This window comes from Dermacentor variabilis, unplaced genomic scaffold (genome assembly GCF_050947875.1).
Source record: "Dermacentor variabilis isolate Ectoservices unplaced genomic scaffold, ASM5094787v1 scaffold_12, whole genome shotgun sequence".
Lineage (NCBI taxonomy): Eukaryota > Metazoa > Arthropoda > Arachnida > Ixodida > Ixodidae > Dermacentor > Dermacentor variabilis.
This window is the reverse complement of record NW_027460280.1, coordinates 44,353,682-44,381,449: the sequence shown is the minus strand read 5'-3', so window position 1 is coordinate 44,381,449 and position 27,768 is coordinate 44,353,682. Positions and strand designations below refer to the sequence as shown.

Below are 27,768 nucleotides of genomic sequence, written 5' to 3'. Positions count from 1 at the left end.
TTCAATCCCATCTACCTTAATGGGGGCATACAGTAAGCTTGACGGCACGAAATACACTGTCGCACTGAAGCTCTTTTTCCGAGGCTTGTGATCCACAGTAGTCAGATGATGTGGAAGTAGTTGGTCGTGAACAGCAGTAATTGGTTCTTAACCATCGTCACAGTCATGATTGACACTTCCCAGGGGTTTGTTTATGAAGCTATGTTCACATTCAGATGACGGCAACGACTCAAAATGTTCACTCAGATTACGAGAATCAAGTTACTCTGTTCTACCACCTGGCTGTCTTCTCAATGCAATTCTTGGCACTGAGGTCTCTAGAAAGGTCAGAAGGTCATCAAATGTTCTTGGACCTTTCAGCTCGACATGAATATGGATCTCGATACACAACCCTTGCGTTATCAAAGCTACAAGAGCAGGAGACCACAGCTTCGGTTCTGCAGAATACAATAGGCGACGCTTCTCAAGACAGTACCCAAGCAGACAGCCACATGTATATCTGAACCATAATGCAGCATCCCATCTTTCTACGGCATTGCCTTCGACAGCCGCTAAAAAGTTGTTTTTCCACAGTTCCCAACATGTTGGTCCATGGTCCATGAGTTGCACATCATACCATTTCTGGCTATAGCGCCCAAATAGCGGCGCATATTCAAAATATTTGTTGTCGGAGTGGCACATATTCTTGTCACAGGCGTACTCGAAAAACCGCAGCCAGTAGTGCGCACTTTGCGAGTTTCCTTCAAAAACATCCGGTTCAACAATACTTCATGTTTATTTCTCTCGATTAAGCGCTTGTATCAAAGTTATCATTATGTCATTCTGTTGCATAATATGCCTTTACAGTTCTATAACAGTCAAGTCTAGGCTCACCTTCCCGGCAGGCGTTTTTTCTTTGAGAGTGCCATGTCGTATGGGTGCCAGAACGAGTTCGCTCAGTGTCTCGAACTGTAGATTCACCATCACCGAACCTGTTTGCATCAGGGCTTGGCAGCTGATTACAGCTTGTTGCAGCACCACGTTGATCAGCACCGTAGAACTAACTTCGAGAGGAAGGTCAATCGCTGGCTCACCGTGCACGTGGTATCAGGTGAAAACAGCAGACTCCGATGACGCCTAGTCGACGAAAAACGTCACCCGCATGTCTGGTCTTCGAAAACTGTCGGCTGCACCAAAATGTAGTGTTCCTAACTAGAACGGCAGTAGAAAATACATAATCTCAGTGAGGCGGATGTTATCCGCCATTTTATTCTAATGTCTCCGTCCTCACTTGTCCCCTTGTCCACTTACCCGCCGTGGTTGCTCAGTGGCTATGGTGTTGGGCTGCTGAGCACGAGGTCACGGGATCGAATCCCGGCCACAGCTGCCGCATTTCGATAGGGGCGAAAATACCCGTGATACTTAGATTTAGGTGCACGTTAAAGAACCCCAGGTGGTCAAAATTTCTGGAGTCCTCCACTACGGCGTGCCTCATAATCAGAAAGTGGTTTTGGCACGTAAAACCCCATAATTTAATTTAAATTTTTTGTCCACTTGTTCGTCTTCTATCATGCATCCAACACAGGTCGCTTCACTCTTCCGTACTTCTTTTGATTACACCCCCTAACTCTTGCAAACTATTCCAAGGAACACCACCTTTTCTTGAAAGAAGGCACTTTTCTTGAAGTTCACTTTGAGATGTGCAAGACTGAGAACATATTCAAGTATTATTATTAATATATACCCTCTGGTAGTGTCTCGACCAGTCTTCGACGTCCTCATTCATTCGCCTTGCCTGAGAATGTGCGTGCTTTTCGATGAGGTGTTCAGTAACCAGCTTGCCTACCACGATCTCTACCACAAGGGATAATTCAAGCGAGCAGTGAAGCCGAAAGGAATAAAATGCACGATGTTAAAAGCAGGTAAGCTTGCTAATTAATTTATCAATAATAACCTTCTCCCACGTTGAAAAAAGGAATGATAACATATAGAAAAAGCAACTGCACCTCCACCTCCACAAATGATGCATTCTATAAGCAATCTTTGCCAGAAAGTTTCACCACCATTACATTTCTCCGTCGATTTCAACCACGCATATCAGTGCGGAGTGCGTCAACGATCCGATCACACGAAGTGGTCAGTGATGTGTTAAGGCTTGCGGCGTCAGCCGAAATGACCTAAAGTAGTTCGTGGAAGAAAGCAACGAAACCATTGCGTATGAATTTTCTCATAACATTGGTCTTCGCAATACTCTTTTGCTATCGTTCTGCTAGACATAGATTAATAATTTGGTTTCCTTTTGCAGCGATGCTTCACCTCTAACATCTTTACTATATATATATATATATATATATATATATATATATATATATATATATATATATATATATATATACATATTAAATAAACGGCAAGAAAGAAGACAATACGCGTTTCTTCAACATCACGTATTGCGTAGGCCAAAGCGAATTCCTGTTAACACTCTGAATGTCCGAACAATACCGTAGCAGGAATGGTGTAACTTCCCAGCCATCGGTCCTAACTGAAGCATTTAGCTGCTCGAGATGGTAAAGAAAAGAGGACAGAAAAATGCGAAGTGATTACTCGATGCGCGTTGCGACTGTGTTATGACGTGAAGCCGAATAGGCTGAAGTATTTTCATAGGAGGAAACATAAATATTTGCACAGTTGCGACACGCCTAATTTTACGCTTGGCCGCCTTTGGCACACTAGTTACGTCAGTAAAAGCTGCGCAGCAAGAAAAAAGCATGGCGCAATGCCGACTCAAACACCCGAGTCGGGGCCGTACATTGTGAGACCTTGTTTCCCGCTGAGGATTCAATGCATTTCTTACCACCTGCGTGGACCCGTGGTGGATACCTCGCAATAACGGGGGCGTGGCTTCGCGTGGGCCAGTGACAAAGAGCTAGAACAATGAAACGTGAAAGGAATGTTTGTTAATTATGGACCCTGGTGCCCCTACGAACCCCTCAGGTTATTTGAGGAATTCATATAATTTTTGGTCATCACTGCAGTGCGCGGGGCCTATAATGTTATTTCAAAAGGTGCTTCAACAGAATTAGGGTATATGCTTCTCTTACTTTTGTTTTATTTGCTTCCTTGTTTTTCGTTGTTTCTTGTTTGTGCTTCTTTTAATTAGTATGGTCAGCTATGTTCTATTGCGCGGTAGTATTTACTTCCAAAATCGAAATGAAATAAGTGCGGCTGTTACAGAATATTTTAGGAGCATAATCGAGAGGCGGATCGAAACGAAATACGGTTATGCCTATATTGAAGTTGGGTTCTTGCTGGCTAACGGAAGGGTCTTGAAGTTGGTAACTGTGGTTGATTTAACATCCTATATATCTTGCTGAGAATTGCAAGAGTCACAGTGTGATTTTCACTGTGCAGGATTGTACGTGTTCATCGGGAGGAAGTAGGATTTTAATAGTTTCGGGAACAATAAATCCCGCCCATCGATGCCGGTATACGGACTTCTGAATGGGCCCAAAGGCCTGGGCCTCGTACAGGTCTGCTTCCGACAAAGGAATCGCGGCTGGTGTGGACAATGGAACGTTCATGACCGTTTTTTTTTTTTTTTTGCACCCGAGCCAGCCAAAAGCAAGCGGACAAAGAAGTAGAGCCGCCTGGGGGAAGCGCTAACAAAAACATGGGCGTGCTTCCGAGAACGATTCACAGTGAAGAAATATTATGTGAAAGAAGCGTCAGCATTTTTCCTCTAGCAGAGAGCTGCAAGAGTACTGCGATTTATAAATGTGACGCAAGGCGGAAGCGGCAAAAGGGAAGAGAGCCGAATAATTAGTCTATGCGGTCGTTTTACTTGTGCCTTTTGACTGTTTCTACATCCATCTGTCGCAACGATAGCGAAAAAAAAGTAGAAAAAGAACAGAAAAACAAAAAAGCACGTTTGACCACGCTTTGGATGACGAACCAACTCATTGTTCGAGATTGTGCACAATATAGTGCTCGTTAAAGAGTGACTGTCGAGCGGTAATTAATTAGAGAAAGGACAACTCATTATATTCCTACCGCTCCGTCTGTTTTCTAAATGTTTACGGATATTCTGGGAAACAAAAGCTGAGAGGGCTGCGGAAGGCAAGAGCATGTGAGAAGATAAAAACAATATAGTCGGCAATAGTAAGCGTTCAGCTAGCAGGAAGAACGGGCGAATGGCACTTATGGGAAATGCGCCTATAGTCTGCGCGGTGAATTTATGGGTGCGAACAGTGCAGATAGGAGCGATATTGGCCGCAACAAAACTTTCTTCTTATTCGGCAGCCTACTACTGTTTTTCCTAGTTTAGACGGCCGTATAGACCAAACACCTTTCACCCCACGAAGGATTTTTCAAAAACTGAACCAAGGGCATCTGGCTCGTGGTCATACCTGCTACCGCTAAATTAGGCCGTTGTCTGAGGAGTGCTTCCGAATCAGGGCCCGTATTCAAAAGAACATCTTAAGCTAGAATTGTTCGTAACAAAAAATTCCAACCAATCGGCAGGTATATCCGTTCAATCGAAAGTGCTCAGATCCAGACGCTTAGTGTTTGTCTAGGGCTGCGATGATGTACATCAACAGCATAAACCATTGCAATTGCGCAGGACTACCCAGTCACGATTCACATTGTTATGGAAGCACTCAGAGCACACGTCAGGCATTTTGTTCACGCCCCTTTACGCTATATCTCGCCTCACTGCAGGAAGTCCGACCACGCGCCTCTTTTTGTCAAACGATAGTGCCTTATCGTGTTTACGTTCCATCAGATCACACAGCTGCAGCAAGAGTTTTGTTTCCCCCTTGGTGTTCGACTCAGTCACAAGTTCGACTGACAGTACCAGGAATTCTAGCAAAGGCACAGCTCTCATCACCAGAAGTAACTTTCGCTGCTCTTGCTGTGAGAACAATACAACGATAATACTCATTTGTACACTGATGGTTCAACTATAATTATACCGCGGACGGGTCTGCAGGATCACAGATTTTTCCTACGAAATCACCGCCGCAAACTTCAAGACATCTCACCAGACAACATCGACAGCCGCGGAGCTTGCTGCTTTTCGCGGCGCACTTCGCATGATTCGCGAGGAACCACGTCAAAATTGGAGTGTTTCCAGTGTCTCGAAGGCAGCTCTACATTGCTTGCTTTCTGCCATACACCATGGAACCTACGAAGAACCAGATCTAAAAATCCGAGAGCTCTTTCATCCGCTCGTCGAGCAAGGACACGACGTCACATTCAGTGGCACTTGAGCCATTGTGGCATAGTGGGCAACGAACGTGCCGATGAAGCTGCTTGATCTGCTCATGAAGAAGGCGTGCGAGAACCAATCCCGCTATAAAGAACAGACGCTGCAGCGAAGCATCGAGTGCTGTCGAGTATTGCCATACAATCGTTCTTGAACGCACCTAGTTTCCAGCACACGCGTCTGAACCTACCGGACCCCTGCCTTAGGCTTCGTACTCCACCTGGTCTATCCCGACCCGAGACAACAGTACTTTGCCGACCATGGCTTGTCGCCGCTTTTCCAAAATCATTTGCTTTGCGCATCTAAAGGGAAGATAGTGCAGCGTGTGACTACTGCGGCAGCGAGGGAACTAATGAACACGTTCTTTGCAGCTGTCTCCCGACACAACAAACTCAGACAGCCCCTCGCGACCGCGCTGGCTCGTATTGACGACCATCTGCTTTCGAAGCAAACAGTTCTGGAGCGCCGGCCTATATAGACGTCACACCACAAGTTGGTCAAGGAACTTTTGAAGTTTTTGCGCTCGAGCGGCCTATTAGAAACACTATAGCTCTGAAAAACCTTTCCCCACCTCCTCTATTTTCTTTTCGTGCCTTTGCTTTATCTCTCCTCTATTATATCCGTCTTTCATTTACCCTTCTCCTTCCCACAGTGCAGGGCAAAAACCAGAAAGTCTTCCGCTGAACCTGCCCAACTTTCTCATCCCATTTTTCTCTCGCTCTCTCTCTCTCTCTCCAGCCAATCGTAACGCTAAACATATTGTTAGCGTAGGCGGCTGGCCAATGAAAAATAGCACTTACCAACGAGAAGCTTTATGAATTGTGCCTCAGGCAATGCCGTTTTTATGCTGGCATTGTACTTCCAGCGGCGTGTTTTCCGGTACGATAACTTCGTAGTTTTCTATTGGTTTTCTGCAAGTTGTAATATGAGAACTTTTGCGACCTGTGAGCAAAGAAAATGCCTGCACTTCTCCCGTGCTTTCTCCTCTTCCTCCTATTTGTCACGTTTCGGCATTATGCATGCTTCTTGTGCTAATGTGCACAACGTCCACGGTGTGTGCGAGGGAGGCACCTTATAAAGCACGAATCGCGATTCCTCACAGATCGCGTACTGTATGTACGCGAATGCTGTGTTCACAGAGGGAGGATAAACGAGCTCTTTCGGTCAACGCTCTGGGATTCGCACAACTATTACATTATCTGAGCTTAACAATAATATTTGGGGTTTTACGTGCCAAAACCACTTTCTGATTATGAGGCACGCCGTAGTGGAGGACTCCGGAAATTCTGACCACCTGGGGTTCTTTAACGTGCGCCTAAATCTAAGCACACGGGTGTTTTCGCATTTCGCCCCCATCGAAATGCGGCCGCCGTGGCCGGGATTCGATCCCGCGACCTCGTGCTCAGCAGCCCAATACCATAGCCACTGAGCAACCACCGCGGGTAATTATCTGAGCTTATGAGTAGTACTTTGACTAGTACATTCCACGGTCTCGAGTGAACTTGCGCAGCGCGATAAGCGCTTAGACCAGGGACGCAGCATTACTTTTTGTGGCTCAAATACTGTATTTCATGCTCTAGGCCGCTATCTTGTACGCGTTCAAAAAGTCGACGTTCGGTTTCGTCTCGCGTGATTGTCCTAGGCTGCACCGATATCGCGGCCTAGGCCAATCAAGGCCAATCGCAGGAAGCGAAACCGAACGTCGCTTTTCGAACGCGTACAAGATAGCAGCCCTCTGGATTCACAAAGTAGTTTGTGCACAGGAACTGCCTGCGATTGGCCGGCCACATTCACTATGAGGATGTCTCGGTGCTTGTTTTTGTAAATTTCTCTAATAGAAACCGTGCCCCCTCAACGTGCTTTGTCCTTCGCATGCGATGAAGAGTGACCATTGAATTGTGGCATTTCCGGCGTTGCATGCAACGAATGATTACAGGGGACAGACAGTCGCGGTATTTCTTCCGCTTCACTTAGATATATTATCCGCAGTTTGCTTTATTTACAAAAATTTACTGTAACATTACTCTATTTGTGCCTTTTTACTGTAATATTCATCTTTTTTTTCTGCTGTAACCTAGGTGCTTTATTTGTTCTCGCTTGCTACATTTACAGTATATCAACCAAGCCAACTTCTGCGCTGGCTTTTCGGCCCCGCCCCTTGTATCCGTGAAGATGCAAAATAAAGCTCGATTCACACGACGCACCGAATTACGCGTGCAAGCACGACGTGGCTCATTGCCACGGAATCTCGCTGCCCATAAGGACGCCGAAGGCGACGTTTCGCGATTCGGGAAATCCGAGCCGCGTCATGCTCGTCTGTAGCACGAATCAGCGATCGGGGCTCATTGTGTGAATCCAACTAGGAGTAGAATTACCCCTTTGCGTGGATACAGCTTAAAACTGTTTTCCCAATGCGCGCCCGTCAAGGAAGAAAACGTACGCATCCGGTCGTGGTAGCAGAGGCAGTCGACCGTGTGCTGGTGGCCCCGGTAGACGCGGGTGCATTCGCCGAACTCCATGACCCATGCTCGGGCGGTGTTGTCCGAGCTACCCGAGTAGAGCATCTTGCTGTGCGCCTGCGCACAGTGCAGTGTTCGTCGTCGTTTCACCACTCTTACAGTACAGCCAGCCGTCGCTGCTGCGAGAAACATTGAGAGCCTGCAAAGCTGTTCTGTGACCACGACGTTCTGCAGTGCTTGGCCAGAAGGCTGATATTTTCATCTCATTTATAGCTATTACATCTCTCAAAAGGTGAGCGAACATTTCCGGTCACCAACGCGGATTAACGACGCTCTTTTATTGGTAGAGACTTGAGATAGGCAGTGACTAATACACCTTGGATATGGCTATTTCTGTTATTGCAGATAACGAACAAAATCATCGGTACACGGAAAGAAATTGTTCTGGCGACAAAGGCTTCAATCCGAGGGATGGCATATCCTCGTAGTACAGAGTATGGTGGTTGACACATGCTCACACTCTCTAATCACAGTCCAATAATAATAATATTTGGGGTTTTACGTGCCAAAACCACTTTCTGATTATGAGGCACGCCGTAGTGGAGGACTCCGGAAATTTTGACCACCTGGGGTTCTTTAACGTGCACCTAAATCTAAGCACACGGGTGTTTTCGCATTTCGCCCCCATCGAAATGCGGCCGCCGTGGCCGGGATTCGATCCCGCGACCTCGTGCTCAGCAGCCCAACACCATAGCCACTGAGCAACCACGGCGGGTAATCACAGTCCAATACTGGCTACACTGAAGTGGCAAGCTCTTACTCGTTAAGCGCAGCAGTCTACGAGGCATGCAGCTTTTCCATGTGGATGCTGAGAGCCAAAGGCATAACACCCTGTTTTTGCTGTTAGTGCCGCATCAACCGTCGCTTTCTATTCTTATTTATCAATACATCTCTCCCTCCTCCTGAACGCCGAAGAAAGAAATAATAAAGACACCGAATTGCAATGATCAAGAAAAGCGTGCAAATATCACTTGAGGTCGCGTATATCGATGAATGCAATACCGATATGTGATGTTGGAGCGATGAGTGATTTATTGTTGGCACACTACGATAGTCTCCTCGATCACCTCGGCACAGCGTGTGCTGCGAAAGTGTTTCATTACGTTGATGATTCTTTTGGTTATATTTTCTGCCCGCACAAATGAAGCTACTTCTCTGTTCGACCACGCTCTTGAAAAATTCAAGAGCATTTTTCGAGGGTTGACGTTCACAAGGGAATTCCTTGAAAATGTCCAAATCCGGTTCCTTGACCTTGCACTGCACCTCCAGGAGGAGCACACGTGTTGGATGTATTCCCCATGTTCCAAAAAACATCTCCCTTACACTTCCAATCAATCAAAAGTGGTAAAGCGTTCCATAGCCCTGGGGGCTCTCAGAAATGCTGATCATTCGCTGTTGCCTCCACTTGATGTCCAACAGCTTTGCTAACCAAGTACATCGGCTTAAGGCAAGTGGCTATCCAGCACAGCTGCTGTCATCCTGCACAGACGTCTTATTGCAAGAAGGTCGTTCCCCCATGAAACCACACGATGTGGTAAAGGACATATCCAAGACTGTTGTGATCCTGTATTTACATACACTGTGTGTCGAACCGCATCAAGAACGCCGCGGGTGTTAAGGTGGTGTTTACCGCTTCTAACAAGTTGGGAAGGTTGCGCAAAAAAGTCAAAGATAGTCGGCGAATGCCTGGACTGTGTAGTAAGCAGCATACAGCCAAGCCCGTAGATTGAAATACTAATGTAGTTTATGCCATTCCAACCTCTTGCGGCTGCACTTACATAGGGCAAACGGGACCCTGCCTTAATGAACGTTTACCTGAGCATGCGCACTGTGTCAAGATTAAGACTGGTAGTAATCTTGTTCATTGTGCACAGTGTGACTGTTCACCTTGCCTGAAGGACACGCGTGTGCTGAGAAGATACAGCGGTCAGATGGCCAGGGAAATCTTTGAGGCCTTTTCAATTTGTGGCTTAGGAGGAATTTGTAATAAGGAATTTAAGTTCCTTAGAACTTCATTAGTTTCGATTATGTCCTTATTGTGTATTTTACATTTCTATAGTTTTACGTTTGTGATGCATGCGCAGCAGGAGTTGACTGACGATGGCTCGTCTGCCCTTTCTTCCTTTCCCTCTTTCAGCCGTTGCAAATAGTATATATTTCTGCGCACTTTAATAAAGATATGGTTGGCAGTCAGCACTGCTCCTGTGCTCTTCTTTGTCCTTGCGTTTTTTGGCGCTGTTTAATATGAATGAGCGGTACCAACTAGCTCGCACCCAAACGCTTCCGAGTCTATGTAGTCTTGGTTTTCAACGCAACTGCGACGTAGTCGTGTGATTTGGTCTTTAAAGATGCCTTGTTTGCAATGTATGGGATGGTGGCTGGTATATTCTAGGCACTGTTGTTTGTCGAACGGTTTCCTATATAGCGTTGTCTTTATTGTCCAATCCTCAATGTATATTGTTGTGTCCAGAAAGGTTATGCTCTCCGTTGAAGATTCTGATGTGAATTTTATTGTAGGGTGAAAAGAATTGAGAAAGGACACACATTTATCTAGATTGTCTTGACCATGTCCCCATATTATTAGTATGTCGTCTATGTGTCGTAGGAATGTGTGGGGCTCTTCTGTGCAGCGCAATAGGAAATCTGTTTCTAGAGTCCCCATAAATGTGTTCCTGTAGGCTGGTGCAAAAGGCGTACCCATACTTGTCCCATGTATTTGTAGGTAGTAACTCTCCTCAAATTCTAAGGGGTTATGTGTTAGAACTAATTCAAGGAGAGACAAGTAGACTTCGATAGAGTGTTGTGCATTGTGTTTAGACAGCGTTTCTTTTATTGAAGATAAACCAGCGGGGATTGTAATGTTGTTGTACAGGGCCGTGACGTTTAGTGTTGCAAGAATTATGTTCTGGGGTAGTGTGCCTATAGTATTAATGTCCTCCATAATTCTCAGTAGGTGGGGCGTATCTTGTACAAATGACGGACGTGTTTTGTGGAAAGTCACCAAGGAAGCGGTTAAGGAATGTTGAGATGGTGTCTGTGGGGGTGTTGTTTGATACCATCGAGCGCCCTACGATATTAGCGGTGTATAGTTCAGTGGGTGGAAATTTATTAATTTTTGGGAGGTCGAAGCGCCCGGCATTTTTGTTGCTTGGTTTAAGAAATTTGCACTCTGACGGAGTTATCAATTCATCAGCAAGAAGTGATTTCAGCCTGTTGGTAATTGTCAGTGTGTAGGATAATGTCGGATCGCTATCTAGCTTACGGTAATGTTCTGGGTTGTTTAGTTGTCTGTAAACGTCGGGCTTGTACTTTTATACTGGCCAAATAATTATACTTCTACCTTTTTCTGCTTCCTTAATAACAATGTCCCTCCGACAACTAAGATTTGAAATGATACGACTCTCTGACGCAGTTATATTTTTAGGTCACTTATATGCTTAGGATTGGCTTATAATTTCTTTACTGACAGTTTTAAGGTATAGGTCAAGTTCTATGGCTTGTTCTCGTTCGGGAATCCAAGTGGATTGGGCTCTGAGTGGTGTCGTCCAGGTGTCTGGTGCGTTGTTGTCTGCGGAAAAGTGTCTGATACGCATTGGGCGGGAAAATTCTGAAAGGTTCTTGTCAAGCTCGAATTCATTTATTGTGCTGTTCGTGGGACAAAAACTTAGGCCCTTGCTGAGCACGCCTATTTCTTCTTTACTTAATGTTTTTGAAATGTCTACAACTTTAGACTGGTTTAATTTTGTGGAGGCTTCCGCCACGTCTGGTACTTCTAGATTCGAGGTCCCTCTTGTTGGCGTGAGGTGGTTGTTTGCCTGGAAGGTTGTTTTTTGATTAGAATTTGCTTTGTTCCTTTGTTTTTGAAGCAATTTTCTAGGCTGTTTTTTTTTGGTAATGCTCTCAATCTTCGTTATCATCCGGCGTCAGAGCTATGTTCTGAAGTCTCCAGCTAAAACTTTCCAATTGTTCTTCGCAGTATTCCTTGAGGATATTCAAAAGTGAGAGTGAGGCATTGTTTAATGTTGTTTGCCAATTTGCACGATGGTGTGATGGAAGTGTTTCTAGAACTGGTACAGCGTTCAGTGTTAGTACTTAAGGGATTATACTGTTCTCTGAGCAGAATGTGTACGTTTTCAGATGGGAGGTGTAGCCCCCCCCCCCCCCCCCCCCCGTTTTTTGGTAAGTTTTCTAGTCTGCAGGAATTCGGTGCTTCGTGGCAGAGAAGAGTTATTCACTTGCGATGGCTGTCATTTATTTGTCTTTTTGCAGGTAGATCTGCGTGGGGTGTGTTTCTGTTTGGCAGGTTTTTTTCGCACGCCTCACTTAATTCCAGCTCGGTTTCTGTTTGACTCTATGCGTGTACAGGCGGGTGTGTGGGTGTCTGTGTGAACACTTCGGTAGTGGATTTGCTGTTGCCTCTTACAGTTGTGTCTGTTTGTACTACCGTTTATATCGGCTTTGGAATAGTGTATGTCCCGTGGCTCATTTCACATTCCGATGTCTGTGTTTCGAGTGTTCTTGAGGTGACTGTCGCAGTTGTGTTGTTCGGGGTGGCATGGTCGGCGGACTCGGTGAGGTGGTCTCTGAGGTAGATTCAACGAATGTTGTTCTGTACTTGTCCGTAATAAAGGACTTGATGTGTTCAGAAAATGTCTGTATTCGTCTGCGGTTTAGGTGGAAGCCATTCCAAGCTAGGTGCTCGGATGGAGCTTCGTGTATTTCTGCGTAGTGCATTGTGACAACGTTCTCGTGGAAGTGCTCTAAGTTCAATATTAACGAGTTGAGTTTGCTGGTCTCCTCATTGTGCTTCTTGAGTGCGCTAGTTTGGTGGATTAATTGGCCGTGTTTGTTTTGTAGGCAGGGAACAACAGTTGTTACGGTTATGTGTGCGTTTGGGCGAGCGGCTTGAATTCATAGACTCGATCGTTTCTGTGGCGCTCTGTGTGTTGAGGTTGTTTGTACTTACATTGATAATGAAGTGTGTGGTGTCAACTGGCGTATCACAAACTAGCGGGAGAATATCTGATGTTTGCGCCCCACTCAGGTATCCTTGTACGGCACGTGTGGGGCTGATGGAAAGTGTTCCTTCAGGTATCTGTACTGACTGTCTCCAAGGGCTGCTACATGGGCAAAGGATAACAAGGGGCACTTACCCTGTTCGTCGCTTACTTACCCCGTCAGCACTTACCCCATCATCGTCAGCTGGCATGGGAATCCAAAATCAAAAATGGGGCTGACAGATGGGGTAGCACACTGTTTTTGCAAAACGTGAAACCAACGCAAGAAAAAGGAACAGATAAAGAAGGCGACCCGGCAAACTAAACAATTTACTTTCGCCTGCGTTGACACGTAGGTAGAGAGACGGAATACCAAATAGCCTATAGATGTAGGCAATATTCTGCATTTTAGGCGTACGTCTTTCGACCCACCGCGTTGACGTAGTACTTATAGTGCTCTACTGCCACGTGCGAGCTAAAGGGTTTCATTCTCAGCCACGCAAACGACATTCCTATGGGGCATACCGCGAAAAAAAAAACTATGTGCGTAGGCCTTGGTGCACTTCAAAGCATAGGCTTTCCTACAATAGTTACTAGAGAAAACTGCAATCATTCAGCCACCATGGGAACGATGGGAAGCACACGAGTATGTCTGATCTTCGTGCTTGTAGCTTTGTTTATTACGCTTTGTATGCCTTCATTGTCGTAAATTTCAGAGCAATCTGTACTTTTCGAAGTGCAGAAGACGCTGCGAACACGCACAATCGCTACACTGATTGCAACGGTTCAGCTTGTCGAGGTGGGCAAATCGAAACGCGCCAAGCGTCTGAAGGCACTGGCTTGCCCGCACTAAATTCATAAGGACGTTTTATGTAGCTTGTCAATGCGTCTGTCCGTGGCGTAATGCTTTCAATATCGGGCATCTGTGCTAAAGGCAATGTGCTCGAATCCTACCGCCGGACAATTTTAATAATGTTTATTTAATTATTTATTACGCATTGCTTCGTTGAAAATGACGAGTTTACACAATGGCGAAGCCGTTTGAAGCCAGAAAGACGAAGGTTAGGCAAATCCATGTACTTCCCATAATTCTCATGCTTCATTGTAGCTCCCGTATTCATCGCAGCTCCCGTAGCCACCAGCGGCTGAGTTCCCTCAAGTAATTATTGTATGAAACTCTATCCTTCAAAGATCCCGAGCTGGTCAGAATTATTCCAAAGCTCTCTACTACGGCGTCCCTCACTGCCCCGGCGTTCCTTTGGATAGTGAAAATCAATCAATCAATCAATGTGTGCTTTTACCTCCATGTACGCAGCGGCGCGTTTGATAGAAATGAAGTGCAACGCGGCTTGCGTTGTCAGTGTCATCAACTCACTAGCAGGCAAACGATGGGTCCCTGGTGTCCAGTGAGCACGTGCTGGCATTCACCGCTGCGAACGTGCCAGCTTCGTATTACGCCATCGGCGCCGCCCGTGAACATGTAGACTCCTTCAGCGTCCACCTCCATGGCATTGATTGGGGCTGTGTGGCCACGTAGAATCTGCAATGTGGCCGCGACTTGACTGTGGGTGAACGGCAGCCTGCACAGATCCATTTCAAGTCCCAAGACTTCGGCCCGGGAATCAAATAATTTTTTTTCTTAAATTTTTACTGTGAGCTGGGCAAGGTGAAAAGGAAATGAAAGTGGCAGAAAACAGAATGTCGCCGCCGCTGGCAGTTGAAAACAGGAAATCAGGATCATGACGGGCACGATGATCAGTCAGTCAATCAATCAATCAATCAATCAATCAATCAATCAATCAATCAATCAATCAATCAATCAATCAATCAATCAATCAATCAATCAATCAATCAATCACCATAAAGTAAACCCATCCCCGTCGGATTATGAAACAGTGCTGTAAGAGAAGCAGAGAAATGAACAAGGAAAATGGCGGCATACATGCCTTTGTCTTAATTGCCACGGCTTGTTTCCTCACATGTAACGGCATCACGCAATCCTTAAAAAAAAAGGAAAATAAAAGAAAAGTCGGTGGGTTGCACTAGACAGGAGGGGAATTTAGGATTTTACCGCGCTTTTAGCCTGGTATAGCTGAGTCTGCGTTCGAGAAGATAAGCAGGTTAACAGAATCGTGTGACGTGCTTGCTGCTGCGAGGCAGGCTCAAGGCTATTCATCCCTACTGCCAACGGGACAACGCTACAGTGCTTGACTGCGAAAATGTGTAGCTTGACTGTTTATTGGTTTTTCTCTCGAGACACTCACGACTTCTATGGTCGTCCAAACGCTCGTACGCTTCCCTGTTCTTTCGTGGCTGATGCCTGCTATCAGCGTGTCGAGCCCACAAGCTCCGTAGCACGACCTAATAACGTCAATTCGATGGAGCGTGGTGTTAGCCGGTGCGGTAATTGCTCGCGTCGACGACTGAGGGGCTCCGAAGAAAAGCGCGGCCGCCTGCGGTTCCGCGTACGCCCTCTGGCCGCTCGCGTGTCCGGTGCCCCCATCCGGCCATTCCTAACTGTCTCCCGCAGGAAGCTGCCATTCCCGACGCGGCCACCAGGCTGCTTCGATCCGCCAGTGCAGAGCAACCAGGGCAGCGCTGATTTGCGCGTGTGCCGCACGACGTCTTCATACGGCAGCCCTTGCGTTACTGCTGATGTCTGGCGCGTTGGCGCAATTGATCTCGCAGCGCAACGTGTGGGCAGCTGTGGCAAAAAGGCTGCGATTCGGGGAATAGCCGTGTTTTTCGGCTTAATGTTTCGGTATAAATTTAACTGCTCAGTTGTCGGAGCGCTCTCCGTCCACAAGTCTGTACCAGATGACCCACGTCCCGACGTGGCAGGAAGGGGTTTGGAGGGGAGAGGAGCTGTTGATTTGTGGCTGCCTGTCCGAAAGAGGCATTCAACCCCGGGGAAGCGGGTCATCGCCGCAGACATCTTCCTGCCGTGAATAACATGCCCTGGCCGGTGAAATATTGCGCCCCGTGGTGTCGAGGGCGCCGTGCGCAATCTGCCGCAGTGCGACTTGCAAAAGGCTAGCCTGCGTACACGGCAAAGTTTCGTGCAGCCCCCGGCAAGAACCGTTCTACAGTTCCCATGGGGTATACAGCGGGCTGAAAAAAAAAGAAGAGAAAGAAAGGAAGAGGTGCGGCGCGTCGTATATATATATATATATATATATATATATATATATATATATATATATATATATATATATATATATATATATATATATATATATATATATATATGGTACAAACGACGTACAGCAGAGGCTGGGGCACGACATTATTCTTAGGGTTTAGTTCCTTTAAAGTACACCATGTCCGAACCAGTGGCGCAGAGAGAAATTTTTTCGGCGGAGGGCACAACCTAAGCCCGGGACGGGGATGTTGAGGGAAAGAGGGGATCTTGGGCAGGCCGTACGCCACTGGTCCGAACAATGATCTTCCTCTTGAAATTCTCAGTAGTAGCAATAATAATAATAATAATAATAATAATAATAATAATAATAATAATAATAATAATAATAATAATAATAATAATAATAATAATAATGTTTATTTAACGTGCCCAGAAAGAACCCTATGGTCGGAGTGCTGGCGCACCCATGCTATAAAATCAAAAGTCCAATAACAAAAACACTGCAGGCGAATAACAGGATATCGGTGACCTTAGGAGCATCACCCAAGGTAACCAGTGTGCTATTTTTGAGGAGAAATTGGCAAGAAAACACTGTTTCTTGACGGACGCCGGTGCCGTGACGGTGACCCCTGTCTATAGAAAGTCTATAGACTTTTTAGAGACGACCTTGCCTTTCTATAGATTTGGTCTTTTTTTGATACAGTCTAAGAGTGTCTATAGACGAAAGTCCATAAGGTTTCTATTTCTTTTCGTCTATTCACATTCTACAGACGGTCTACAGAAAAAAGTCAATAAGATGTTTGTTTCTTTTTGTCTATGTCCCCTTTATAGACTGTCTATAGACGAAAGTCAATACAATCTCTATTTAATTTTGTCTATTATTTGTCTATAGACGTTCTATAGAAGAGAGTCGATAAAGTTTATATTTCTTTTTGTCTACTCGAATTCTATAGACGGTCTATAGAAAAGTTGATAAAGTGTTTGTTTCTTTTTGTCTACTTCCCCTCTATAGACTATCTATAGACAAAAGTCGATGCAATATCTATTTCCTTTTGTCCATTCTTTGTCTATAGACTGTCTATAGACGAGAGTCGATAAAGTTTCTATTTCTTTTTGTCTACTCCCGGTTTATAGACTGTCTATAGAGAAAAGTTGATCAGCTGTTTGTTTCATTTTGTCTGCTTCCCCTCTCTAGACTACCTATAGACAAATGTCGATAGAGTCTCTATTTATTGCTGTTAATTCTTGGTGTTTAGACTGTCTATGGACGAGAGTCAATGAGGTGTTGATTAGCTTTGTCCGCTCCCAGTTTATAGATTGTCTATAGAGAAAGGTTGATAAGGTTTCTATTTCTTTTTGTCTACTCCCATTCTATAGTCAGTCTATAGAAAAAAATCGATATGGTGCTTGTTTCTTTTTGCCTACTTCCGCCCTATAGATTACGTGCAGACAAAATTCGATGCAGTCTCCATTTATCCTTATAGATTCTTTGTCTATAGACGAGAGTCGATAAGGTGTTGATTGTTTTTGTCTATTCCCAGTCTACGTAGTTCTTCACACGTATATATATATATATATATATATATATATATATATATATATATATATATATATATATATATATATATATATATATATCGCTACACGACTGGCCGCTCGAGGCACATTGCGTGTAATCGCGGGTCGCGGGCTTCTTCAGGCTCGGAAAAACGCGTCTATGAGCAACAGAAAGCTGTATCGGGAGTTTCACATGTGGCTCGACAATTTTCCCATTGAGACATATAATCTAATTATAGTAATTGAGAAATTCATTAACACTAATTATCTAATCAGGGGGAATGCAAAAAAAATTATCCGAGTATCTCTAAGCGACGGCAAACAACATTACCTTGGTTCTTTCCAGCTACGTAGCATTTGCATATTTTAACGTCTGGCTCAAATTAAGTGAAACACCCTGTATGCTTCTTTGCAATTCGAATTATCCTCCACGGTTTCCTATATCACCGCCGGTGAAGGCCATAGGGTGGGACGTCACCAAAGGTCACGTTAACTTGTGCGAGCAGCCCGTATACAGATTGTGGTAAGGCGAGAGATGAACTAGAAAACAGCCGATACTGTAAAATTCTTATTGCTTCAGGTTTACATGCCCTCTATAGATTGACTATGGACAAAAGTCGTTAATCTCTGTCCGACCCGTGTACACTGTAACCAAGCGCAGGTACCGATGGATAATACGGAGCTACGTTTAATATAAACCACTGAAGTTGTATACTGCTGAGATTGCTGTAGAGCTGATTTGTAGACATTAGTATACACATAGTGTATACCTCCGAATTTGTTGGCCACATGATATGATCTACCTGGTCGCTCTCGGCAATCCCAATGCAGTCTTCACATTTGTCATAGCATCACTTTTGCGGCAGTAGAATAAAGAAAACAAAACGCCGATCCAATCGCGATAATGGTTATTATCAACGCCAACTTTTGCTTCAAGCGGGCTCCAAAGAGGCATCAAGCTAACAGCACAGGGACTCGTAATGTTTGTAGCAGACAACGCAGACTTTGCGAGTGTGCGATGAACCGATGTCGCGCATGTAGTGTGCGCGTTGTGTGTCGTCAGAATCTCAGATACCTTTCACGTTGTCCTCATATCTCGGCTGCATCACTAACATCGGGTGGTTTTTCGTTGGCTGGTATCCTGCACTATAAGCTCATCAAATTTTCTCATTTACTTAAAGTATGTGCCAAATTCTCTGAGCCCACACAGTATTTCCCAGGCGGTATGCCTGTGCGGCCACGCATATGAGTGCGTCATTGCTGTACTGTTTGCTTTGACCTATCATGGGAACAGAAAATTTGCACTAACGTATGTGTTGTACGCTGGAAGATATGCTACAAATGCACTGTGTTACTCGTCGTTGTTGGCGATAATGCAAGCGTGTGAATGGCCCTGTAACGGCTTTTATAAACAGCGCAGTCATCCAAGTGTGCATTCCAGTTCCATGCGATTGCCCACAGCGTTTGTAATACAACTTGCCAGCGCATTTCCTTCATGAAAAAAAGAAGAAAAATGAAAAGATAGAAGAAAGAGAAAGAAAGAGAAAAAAATGAAAAAGGAAAAGGCGCTCGGTCTTCTCGGAGCACGCACGCACCCGGCGCCCTGAGCTCCTGCGCATGCGCAATGGCGGTGCGCCATCTGTCCGCGTCAATTTGAATTCTCAACGAGTGCGCCAGGCACGTAAACGCTTGTAGCGGTGTGCGGTGTCTGCCTGTACGTTGGTGCCTGTGTATGCGTGTCTTCTTTATGGTATCACACGTCAACTACACCGAACGGTAAGCTTTAGCAAAGATGTTTTGCATGAATAGATCATGATTAGGTAAGCGCATTTCGTAGCGCGAACCGGCTGGATGTAGCGCAGGCGACTCGGGCATAGTATCGGTTTCTCATTTTCATGATTTGATAACGCGCTCTTGTTCTCACTTCTACTATACGGAATGTTTTACGGCAAGCGATCGCTCACGCTTGTTGATTTTATCGTCATAGTTGTTGTGCGTAAAAAAGGATTGAAGCCCTCCCTTATGTAATGCCTCCGGGCCTTTAAGGTGAGAAATAAATGAAAGGAAATGATTTGATTTGAACGTCAGCGTGTATCTCACCACTACGGAATTCGACGGCCTCCTCACGATTCCGCTTCGTCTTCGGTGTGGGTACTTCATTGTCCTCCGACACACTTACCTTGCCAGGGGCAGTATAGCTCTTTTGAATGCCGTAAGCTGGTACTGACAATATCTTTGATGTGCCGTAGCAGGCCCAGGCTTCGTTTTCTATCTGAGCCGGTGGTTCAGAATTTTTTTTTGCTTAGTTTTGTTACACTGGCACGGCGTGACAGCAGATGATCGCAACCCTATGTATTGAGCAAAGTTTTCGAATATTTTACGAAGGGTCCGCGCGTGCATTCCAATCTCGGAGGCCATGGAAGGCTGTGAGCGACTCTGGATGCGCAGAGTCGCGTACCGTAGCAAGCGAGCGTGCCAGATGCCCCTTTGCAGCTGCACCCATAGATCCACGCTGGTGCGATGCAAACAACCTGGGCAGCGTGCGGCTGCCACTCTGCGTTTAAAGCAGGATGCGCTTCTTCGGAAACCACGTAGTACAGCCGTCTTTCACTTACGGAAAGAAAATAGATCGAAAAACCCCTATTCGTTACCCTGAGACAGTACTTCATTAAACATCATGCTAGTGGCCGAGACTTCTCCAAGCGTCGACCCTCTTTTGCTGGCTGGGACAGCGCATGCCTCGGCGATACTGGTCCGATAGGACATTGAAAAGACGCCGACGGTCGTCCGACTAGTCAGCCCACCGTGTCGCTGATAGATCATTTTATCATACTATAGGCTGAGCAAGGCGCAACCGACGAGCCCTCGTCGTCGTAGCATAACGGGCTTTCGTGCCGACGACTCCGACAGAACCAATCTGCCGACCATCGTTCGACCGATCCCCGTGCGATAGGCATCTGAGCGAACCGACAACGCAATAGCCACAGAGCCTGAATTTGTATGTATATTTATTCACGCATAAAAATGAGTCGGAGCATGCTTCTAAAATTGAAATGCACAAACTTAAGCCCGCCCAAGCCGTCCAAATTAAGTAAGAGCCAATGTGGATCTCGTTCAGTGAAGGTTTAGTCTTATACGGTATATAGCCGATGAGTTCGCGCACCCGCTGCTGATGGAGCTGAGCAAAAAGTAAGCAGTTAGGACGAAGGAAACTGCTTTTATGGTTCAGTTCTGCTCTAGTCACTTGAAATCAAGCACTGCTCATTTCGTTGTACGGCGCGCATACAATAAACGGGAAGCGGCAACACAGCGCGGTACCGACATCGGCGTATGTGTCCCAGTTCAGTGGCTGTCACTCGCATTCGCGACTCGTCGGCGCGTACCCTGCGTATACGTATACATTGTACGAAGTCTCTACGCGTTGTTATGCTCACACATTTCTTAATTCCTTCGGTGCACTGTTTACCTCTTATGTCAAACGGAAAACAAGTGAGTGTGCCTACGGTATACAGCGGCGTAGAAAGCCGCCTCGCTCAGTTCCCAATAACGGAGTGGGCACTGCCGTCCACATTTTCTTGAGAAAATTACACGCGCTATAAATGAGCACTCATACGGGCACAACTTCCTCTAACAATGTTTTTCGTAATGTCCAAACTGTTAAGTACGATGAAGTTAACGTAAAGAGCATAATCAGCGATGTAGTATAAGAGCCTGTACTATATGGTTTTCCGGTCGCCGTTCTTAAAGGGGCTTGGCTGCTCATATCGACTCGCCTCAGGGTGCCTGTACGCGGCTCATATGCGTAAACATGTACGTTTTGCAACGTTTTGACATTTGTATTAGCGCTGCACTGTTTTCGATATATTTTAAGTCGCCGTGGGAGATTACTCGAAGTTTCGAATACGCATCGTATAGTACACACTAAGTATTCATATTCGAAAAGGAAGTATTTGGTATTTTCGAATATCGAAGCTCACCAAATGTTTTGCAACAAGCGAATTTTTAAGGCTGGTTACTGTTCTCCATCTCCCAAATAATATATCGCAGATTATCAGAAGTGAAACAATGACTTAAGTTCTCGAAGCAACGCAGAAATAGAATGGGCAAGGCCAGCTTTGTTAGCGGCTTCCCAGCAGAAGCTTACATTGCGAGGCGTGATTTTTGCTTGCATAGACTGTCATTTAGTGTGCTTGACAGTCATCACCATTTACGCAACAACCTGTCATGTTCTCTTTGCAAGGGGTCCTTTTAAGTGTGTTTGTGTGCTCAGTGGCTATGGTGTTGGGCTGCTGAGCACGAGGTCGCGGGATCGAATCCCGGCCACGGCGGCCGCATTTGGATGGGGACGAAATGTGAAAACACCCTTGTACTTAGATTTAGGTGCACGTTGAAGAACCCCAGGTGGACAAAATTTCCGGAGTCCTCCACTACGGCGTGCCTCATAATCAGAAAGTGGTTTTGGCACGTAAAACCCCCTGATTTAATGTTAATTTTTACGTGTGTTTGTGACCCACAAAAGCTTCGGCAGCTTTTTTCCCCCCCAACTACTTATCTTTTTTTGGTAACCATTTATTTAGTCTTTTTAGAAAGCTAGTCATATACGGCAGCCATTCTTTCTTGGAGAGCTTGCTTGAAATCAGGCCCTAAATTTTTGAGAAGCTATTCGTGTATTTGAGTACCGTGAAACACGAAAGACGGGACAATTCGAGGCGAGACAGGACAAGCACACAAGCAGACATGAACACATCTCATTGGATGACCGCGGAAACTCGCTATCAAAACACTGGAGTGAGGAAGCGCGGCAGCAGCAGCGAGCGAATTGATCTGCGTGCTTTGCATCGCATCAACGCGAACTAAGCCGCCAAAAAGCACGCGGGGGACACTGCGCTTGTCCTGTCTGTCTTCCCTCGCATTGTCCCGCCTTTCGTGCTTCACCGTACTCAAATATGCATCACCAACTGGAGCAAAATTCTACTATCTTATTCTGGCAGTTTTTAAGTGATGATTACAATCTTGCGTTTCAAAGTGATATTTTTGCACTATAGTCAGCACAGGCATGGTACCTAATTAGACCGAAATAAATATTTCTGCTTAACCTACGCGCTTGCGTTTGACTATTCAATATTCGATTTGATATTCGATACTTGCTATTCGTATTCAAAAAAAGTTTATATTCTCCCACATTCAATTTTAAGCAACCGATGAGCGGTGGTGGCAATATATGCCGATGTCAACAAAAGCACCGCTCTGCATCTAAATCGGTAATCAGAGATGGAAAGCTGCGCTGTAAGGTTTCTTCAAGCGAATAAGCGAATATGCCAAATGTCTCATAGAGAATGGGTAAAAGGAATAAAAAAGGCGACCTGCACGAACAGAAATCAGCGACAACAAATTTCATGGCAGCCGCGTCGGTAATGCCGAAATCGGCGGGTTGTTTTTATCGACCACTCTGTTTGCACAAGAGCGCGGCCAGGACTACTAACTCAGTAGTCAGTCAACGCTAAATAGCTTTCTGGAACGACATGTTGTCCTCTGGGGACACAGTATTAATTAATCGCGATCAAGGAAACGCACAACTGACGCACACTCAACATTGTGGTCACGCATATGCACACAAATCACGGACCGTAGTTTTGTAGCGATGCCTTCCACTCGATTTTACGCCTCGCTTTGTATTCACCGTTCAATGGCCAGCTGACCCCAACAATAACGCTGGCGGAGCGCCGCTCTGACCACTGACGAAGCGCAAAAAGCGTGAAAAGGAATAGCATCGGACATCCGATGTATCATGCTAGAAATACCGATAAGCGGATAATCACACACTGTGGAACTAACTACGGCATAAAGAGGCTCCGAAATTGTTTCCTTAGAATGCTATATCATTACCGGAAATCTGCAATCGATATTGCAAACTTCATTTTCACAGAATTAGTGATGCTATTTACTGGTTAAAACAAGTGACACGAATGACATGTGTGTTATCGCTGATATTTCCAGTCTACAACAAATCTCGCCTATAGTGCTTCTTCATGGGCTTGCATCGTATGTTTGTGGTTATTATCTTTTTTTTCACGTCGCAATGTATAGGGTGTTCTAGGAAAGTGTTCACCTGTTTTATTCGGCTCATTTATTGACTGTATTGTTGCTGTGGCTGCCAAAGAAAAAAAAGGAAAATGAAATCGGGACCACGGATTTCCTCAAGCGATGAAGTAGCGGCCTTCTTCGTTGGCTCCGTTCACAATGTGTAATTGTGAAGAACAAATAAAATGAATGAATGAATAAAAAGGCGACGCTATGAAATCGCGGCCCAGGATAAAGCCTCGGCACCCTTCCAAAACGTTTCCGACTAAGTGCAGCAGAGGGCAGTACAAGAAAATGAAAAAAAAAATATGCGGACAGAATCGATGTAAGCGAAGCTTTCTGTGCTGTTTGATTTGATTGACGATAATTAGTGGTGATGTTGACGGCGATGATGTAATTTCCTCAGCATTTGGTCCAATATGATAGTGGTTAGACGATATTAAACGTTACCATGTGTGCACCACTGCTGTTTGTCTACGCAGTACACAGAAAACACAGGAAGGCGTATTTGCTTGAGGCGTTGTTGTGCGTCATTGTTCATAACCTTCGAGAGGGTTGGACATTATCGTTGCCTATCATTGCACGTCGCATCGTGGCAAAAGTAGTAAATGTTAATTGAATTGTGGGGTTGTACGTGACAAAACCACGATCGGATTATGAGGCACGCCATACTGGCGGACTCTGGATTAATTTTGACACCCTGGTGTTCTTTTACGTGCACCTAAATCTAAGTGCACTAGCGTTTTCGTATTTCGCTCCCGTCGAAATGCGGCTGCCATGGTCAGGATTAGATCCGTGACCTCGAACAATACCACGGCCGTCAAGCTACCCCTTCGGGCACAGAAATGCTGATTAGACGTGTGATCGCTTCCGTAGTGTCGCCTATACCCTACGGTGTTTTAATGCGGCTTTGCGTCTGCATGCGGTACGTCATTTGTCAGCTTGACAAATGTGCATGGTATTTCTTTTTCAGATATAGCAGAAGCGTACCGTACCGTACCTTCAGTTTGCCCGCAACCGCTTTTCTTTTCCCTGTCTCGCCCTTTTTCCCTGCATGGGAACTGCGAGAGGGGCAAGGTTGTTATTCACTCGTTTCGCGTCTACGTCGGTTCTACCCATTCTCTGCCTCCTCTCCCCCTCCTCCTTACAGTTCTATCTACGTCCCCTTTGGAATTACACGTTAGTAGTAAGGTAAGCGTTGCAGTTGCTGCAATGCTTTTGAGAGGGGTCACGGATAATTACAGCTGTCAAGAGGCTAATGTGGCAAAACTCAGGGAGCTCCAGAGGACATCGTGGACATGCCACGCGATGGAAAGGTCCAAACGAGTTTTTCGCGTCGACTTTCCTCTCTGTCGTGTTCCTGCCATGTACTCTCTGAACCACCCCCGACGCGGCATGCCAGACAAAAGCAGCAGTAACAGTAGCAGCAGCGCCAAAGTCGAAGAAAGAGGCAAAGAAAGCTCCGCTTTAAAAGGAGGGTTACTGTTACTGTTTCGCGAGACTGCGACATCGACGAAACTGTGCGATGTCAGCAAAGCCCTTATAGATTGACGGTTACGACCAGGCTCTGCTGGGACCTAGAGATTATGCCAATTATGCCAGGTCTTGACTGAATTCTGCTGAATGACGCTGCACGCACTTCGAGTTTAACCATAGTAATAAGAAAGATGGGAGGGTGTACCTTTAAGCAATCACCGGAGAAAAGGCCCCAGGTTCGAGCCGTGCAGTCGTGGGAGCCTGTGACAACGATGTCCTCGGCGTCAGCATCTGAGAGTCCGTCCGTCGGCACGAATATCACCGGGAAGACACTCTTCGTGTGGCCCTGGAACGAAACATATTAAGGTCAAACGCTGCAGGCAATGTTGGAAACATTCAGTGTTGAATTCGCATTCCAATTCATTGCTGTTTCCTTATTGCGATACCAATCATATGGACACTCCAGGCGCATTTCTGCCGGCGCCGTCGCCGTGAGGTTCCGCATAAAGTCCAAGCGCGATAGCATCGTCGCCATGTGCTATGTGTGTGAGTGAAAGCGTGCGAGGGTGAGCCGGCGATCGCGGCTCAATCTTGTTTACGCAAGCAAAGAAAGAGGGGAGGAAGCGTACCGTCTTGCGTCACGCGCAAAGATCCAGGGGGAGGTCAGGGACGGGAGAGGCGCGTTCTACTCCGCGCGGCCCCGGGCGCCTGCCCTAGCTGCTGTATCTTGAAAGCGATCTGCGACAGGGACAGAGTCCACCGCGTGCTGTGTTTTTGCGGCATCGTTCGCGATAATGCGAGACGCAGCATGCAGTTGAATTCCCTCGCTGCCATTGTCGTGTTTCCGCTCTCCAGCGTTTTGACAGTGAGTTTCCTTGGTCATCGAGTGAGATGTCTTCATGTTTGCTAGTGCACGCGTGGCCCCATGCTTGTTAATTTAGTAAGTATGCCTATGTTTACAAGTTTGTTCGGCTGAATAAAACTACTATTCTTACTTCGTATAGCTAGCTGTCCACTAATTTGATGTCGCAATTGATGCTTCGCCTTTCGGGCGAACCTGCGACTTTTTTTTTCCTGCGCGAAGCAGTAACGACTTACAAAACTGAGTTTGAGTGTTCATAATGAAACGCTCAGTGCACGTGAAGGGTAACAGAGATGCAGGGATTAGATCTGTCATAAAGTATAGGGGAACTGAAGATTAGGTGTTCCAGCATGCATGGTCATAATTATTTGCTTTTTATATAGAATTTGTAACGTTGCCGTCGAACGCCAAACGTGCGGACTTTAAACTGTTCCCATGGACAACCTAAAATAGAGGCGGAGATAACGTTTGCCAGAGACAGATTCCGTGAACTGGAGATGAGATTTGCAAATTATGAGGATCGTGGATAATCGTCACTGTTATAATTATTTGCTAAAAAGACACAGAACTAATTATTTGCAAAATAAGGGCACATGCTTTGACTTGCTTGGCCAAGTCAAGGATAATCCTCGCATCGGGGTTTTCAGCGCAGCACTCATACTCAGCGTTCAACTGATACAGCTCTTTGTTGCCACGGATGTCCGTCAACGAAGTGCGGTGGTCGTGCCGTTGCGGTCGTCGCCACTGTTGTGATGCAGCTGCCTTCGTTGTTGACGTCGTCGTTATACCGCAGGCGTCGTTGTCGAGCCGTTAATTGCTTCGCGCATTAAATGGCCTAACGATGCCAGTAGTTTCTAAATCTTTGGATTTTATTTACAACCATAACATTTGTCACTTGTGTCCTGCTTCTTGAAAGTCCGTTGTAGGAAAGACACTCTAAGCTATGAGTCCATCCACTCAAAGCTCGTGAAAAGTGGCATTGTAAAGAAACTGCATTCGCAATGCGCTCCAGAGGTCTTGTCTGCACGGACGGGGCAACTGTGTACACGACCAAGTAGCACAGTTGGAGAGAGCAGACTACTCGAAGGAATTGGTGGTCTCGGTGTGTGAAACCCTTGCAAAAGGAGTAAGGCGAGGTGAGGGACGGGGAGGCATGAATAGATACCGGGACAACGCTAAGCCTGTAGCAGTTCCATATGTGCATGTACCATCTGTTTCATCGCCTGAAGAAGGCAGCCGAGAAGTGAGGCACGCCTGTCGAGTTTTCAGTACCGGATAAACTTGGCAGAATATAGAAAACGCATCCTCTTTGTTTTCATAGAAAACAAAAGGGATGTAGTTATCCAATGAGCATTTTGATATTATTCTGTGAAGAAATAGAGAAAGTCGAATCCTACGCGCCGTACAAGCGTATAGTTATTCCTGCTGCATAGCTTTGGTTTATATGTAAAAGAACAAAAAAAAGGGAAATAAGTCTAAGTATATTTACAGTGTGTATGCGGTGTCAAGACAGTAAGCGTAATAAGCTGGCTAATTAGTTTTTGTTGAGATGCCTGTTTACTAGAGCAAGAAGTTCAGACGCAGGTTAAATACAAAAAGCAAAACCGCTATAGACTTTCAACTACTTAATGTACAAGTGCGTGGAAGGAACGTCATTTTCAGTACATAAAACACGTGAAACAAAATCAACAAAACAGACTAATATTTGCATGGGAACTAGGCAGGGTTTCGCGGAGATACGATATCTGTCTGTCTGTTGGCGATGTTGAGGCAACGCTTACGCACATATCTGCGTCTTAGTGGACACTAAACGCCTCGGATTTCTCTCTTTCTGATTCATGTTCATATCTTCGTAGTACACGAGTAGCTGCTAGCACCGTAGTTCACTC

General features: G+C 45.7%; 1 protein-coding gene across 1 annotated transcript in view; it reads right to left on the bottom strand.

Moving 5' to 3' along the window:
• LOC142565814 (uncharacterized) overlaps window positions 1-27,768 on the bottom strand; it is a 66,282-nt gene that overhangs the window by 26,132 nt on the left and 12,382 nt on the right. The window contains exons 3-5 of the mRNA XM_075676352.1: window positions 25,223-25,363; window positions 14,137-14,301; window positions 7,686-7,821 (exon numbers count right to left, since the gene is read on the bottom strand). Of these exons, the coding sequence (XP_075532467.1) occupies window positions 7,686-7,821; window positions 14,137-14,301; window positions 25,223-25,363 (442 nt within the window). The remainder of the gene's footprint in view (window positions 1-7,685; window positions 7,822-14,136; window positions 14,302-25,222; window positions 25,364-27,768) is intronic.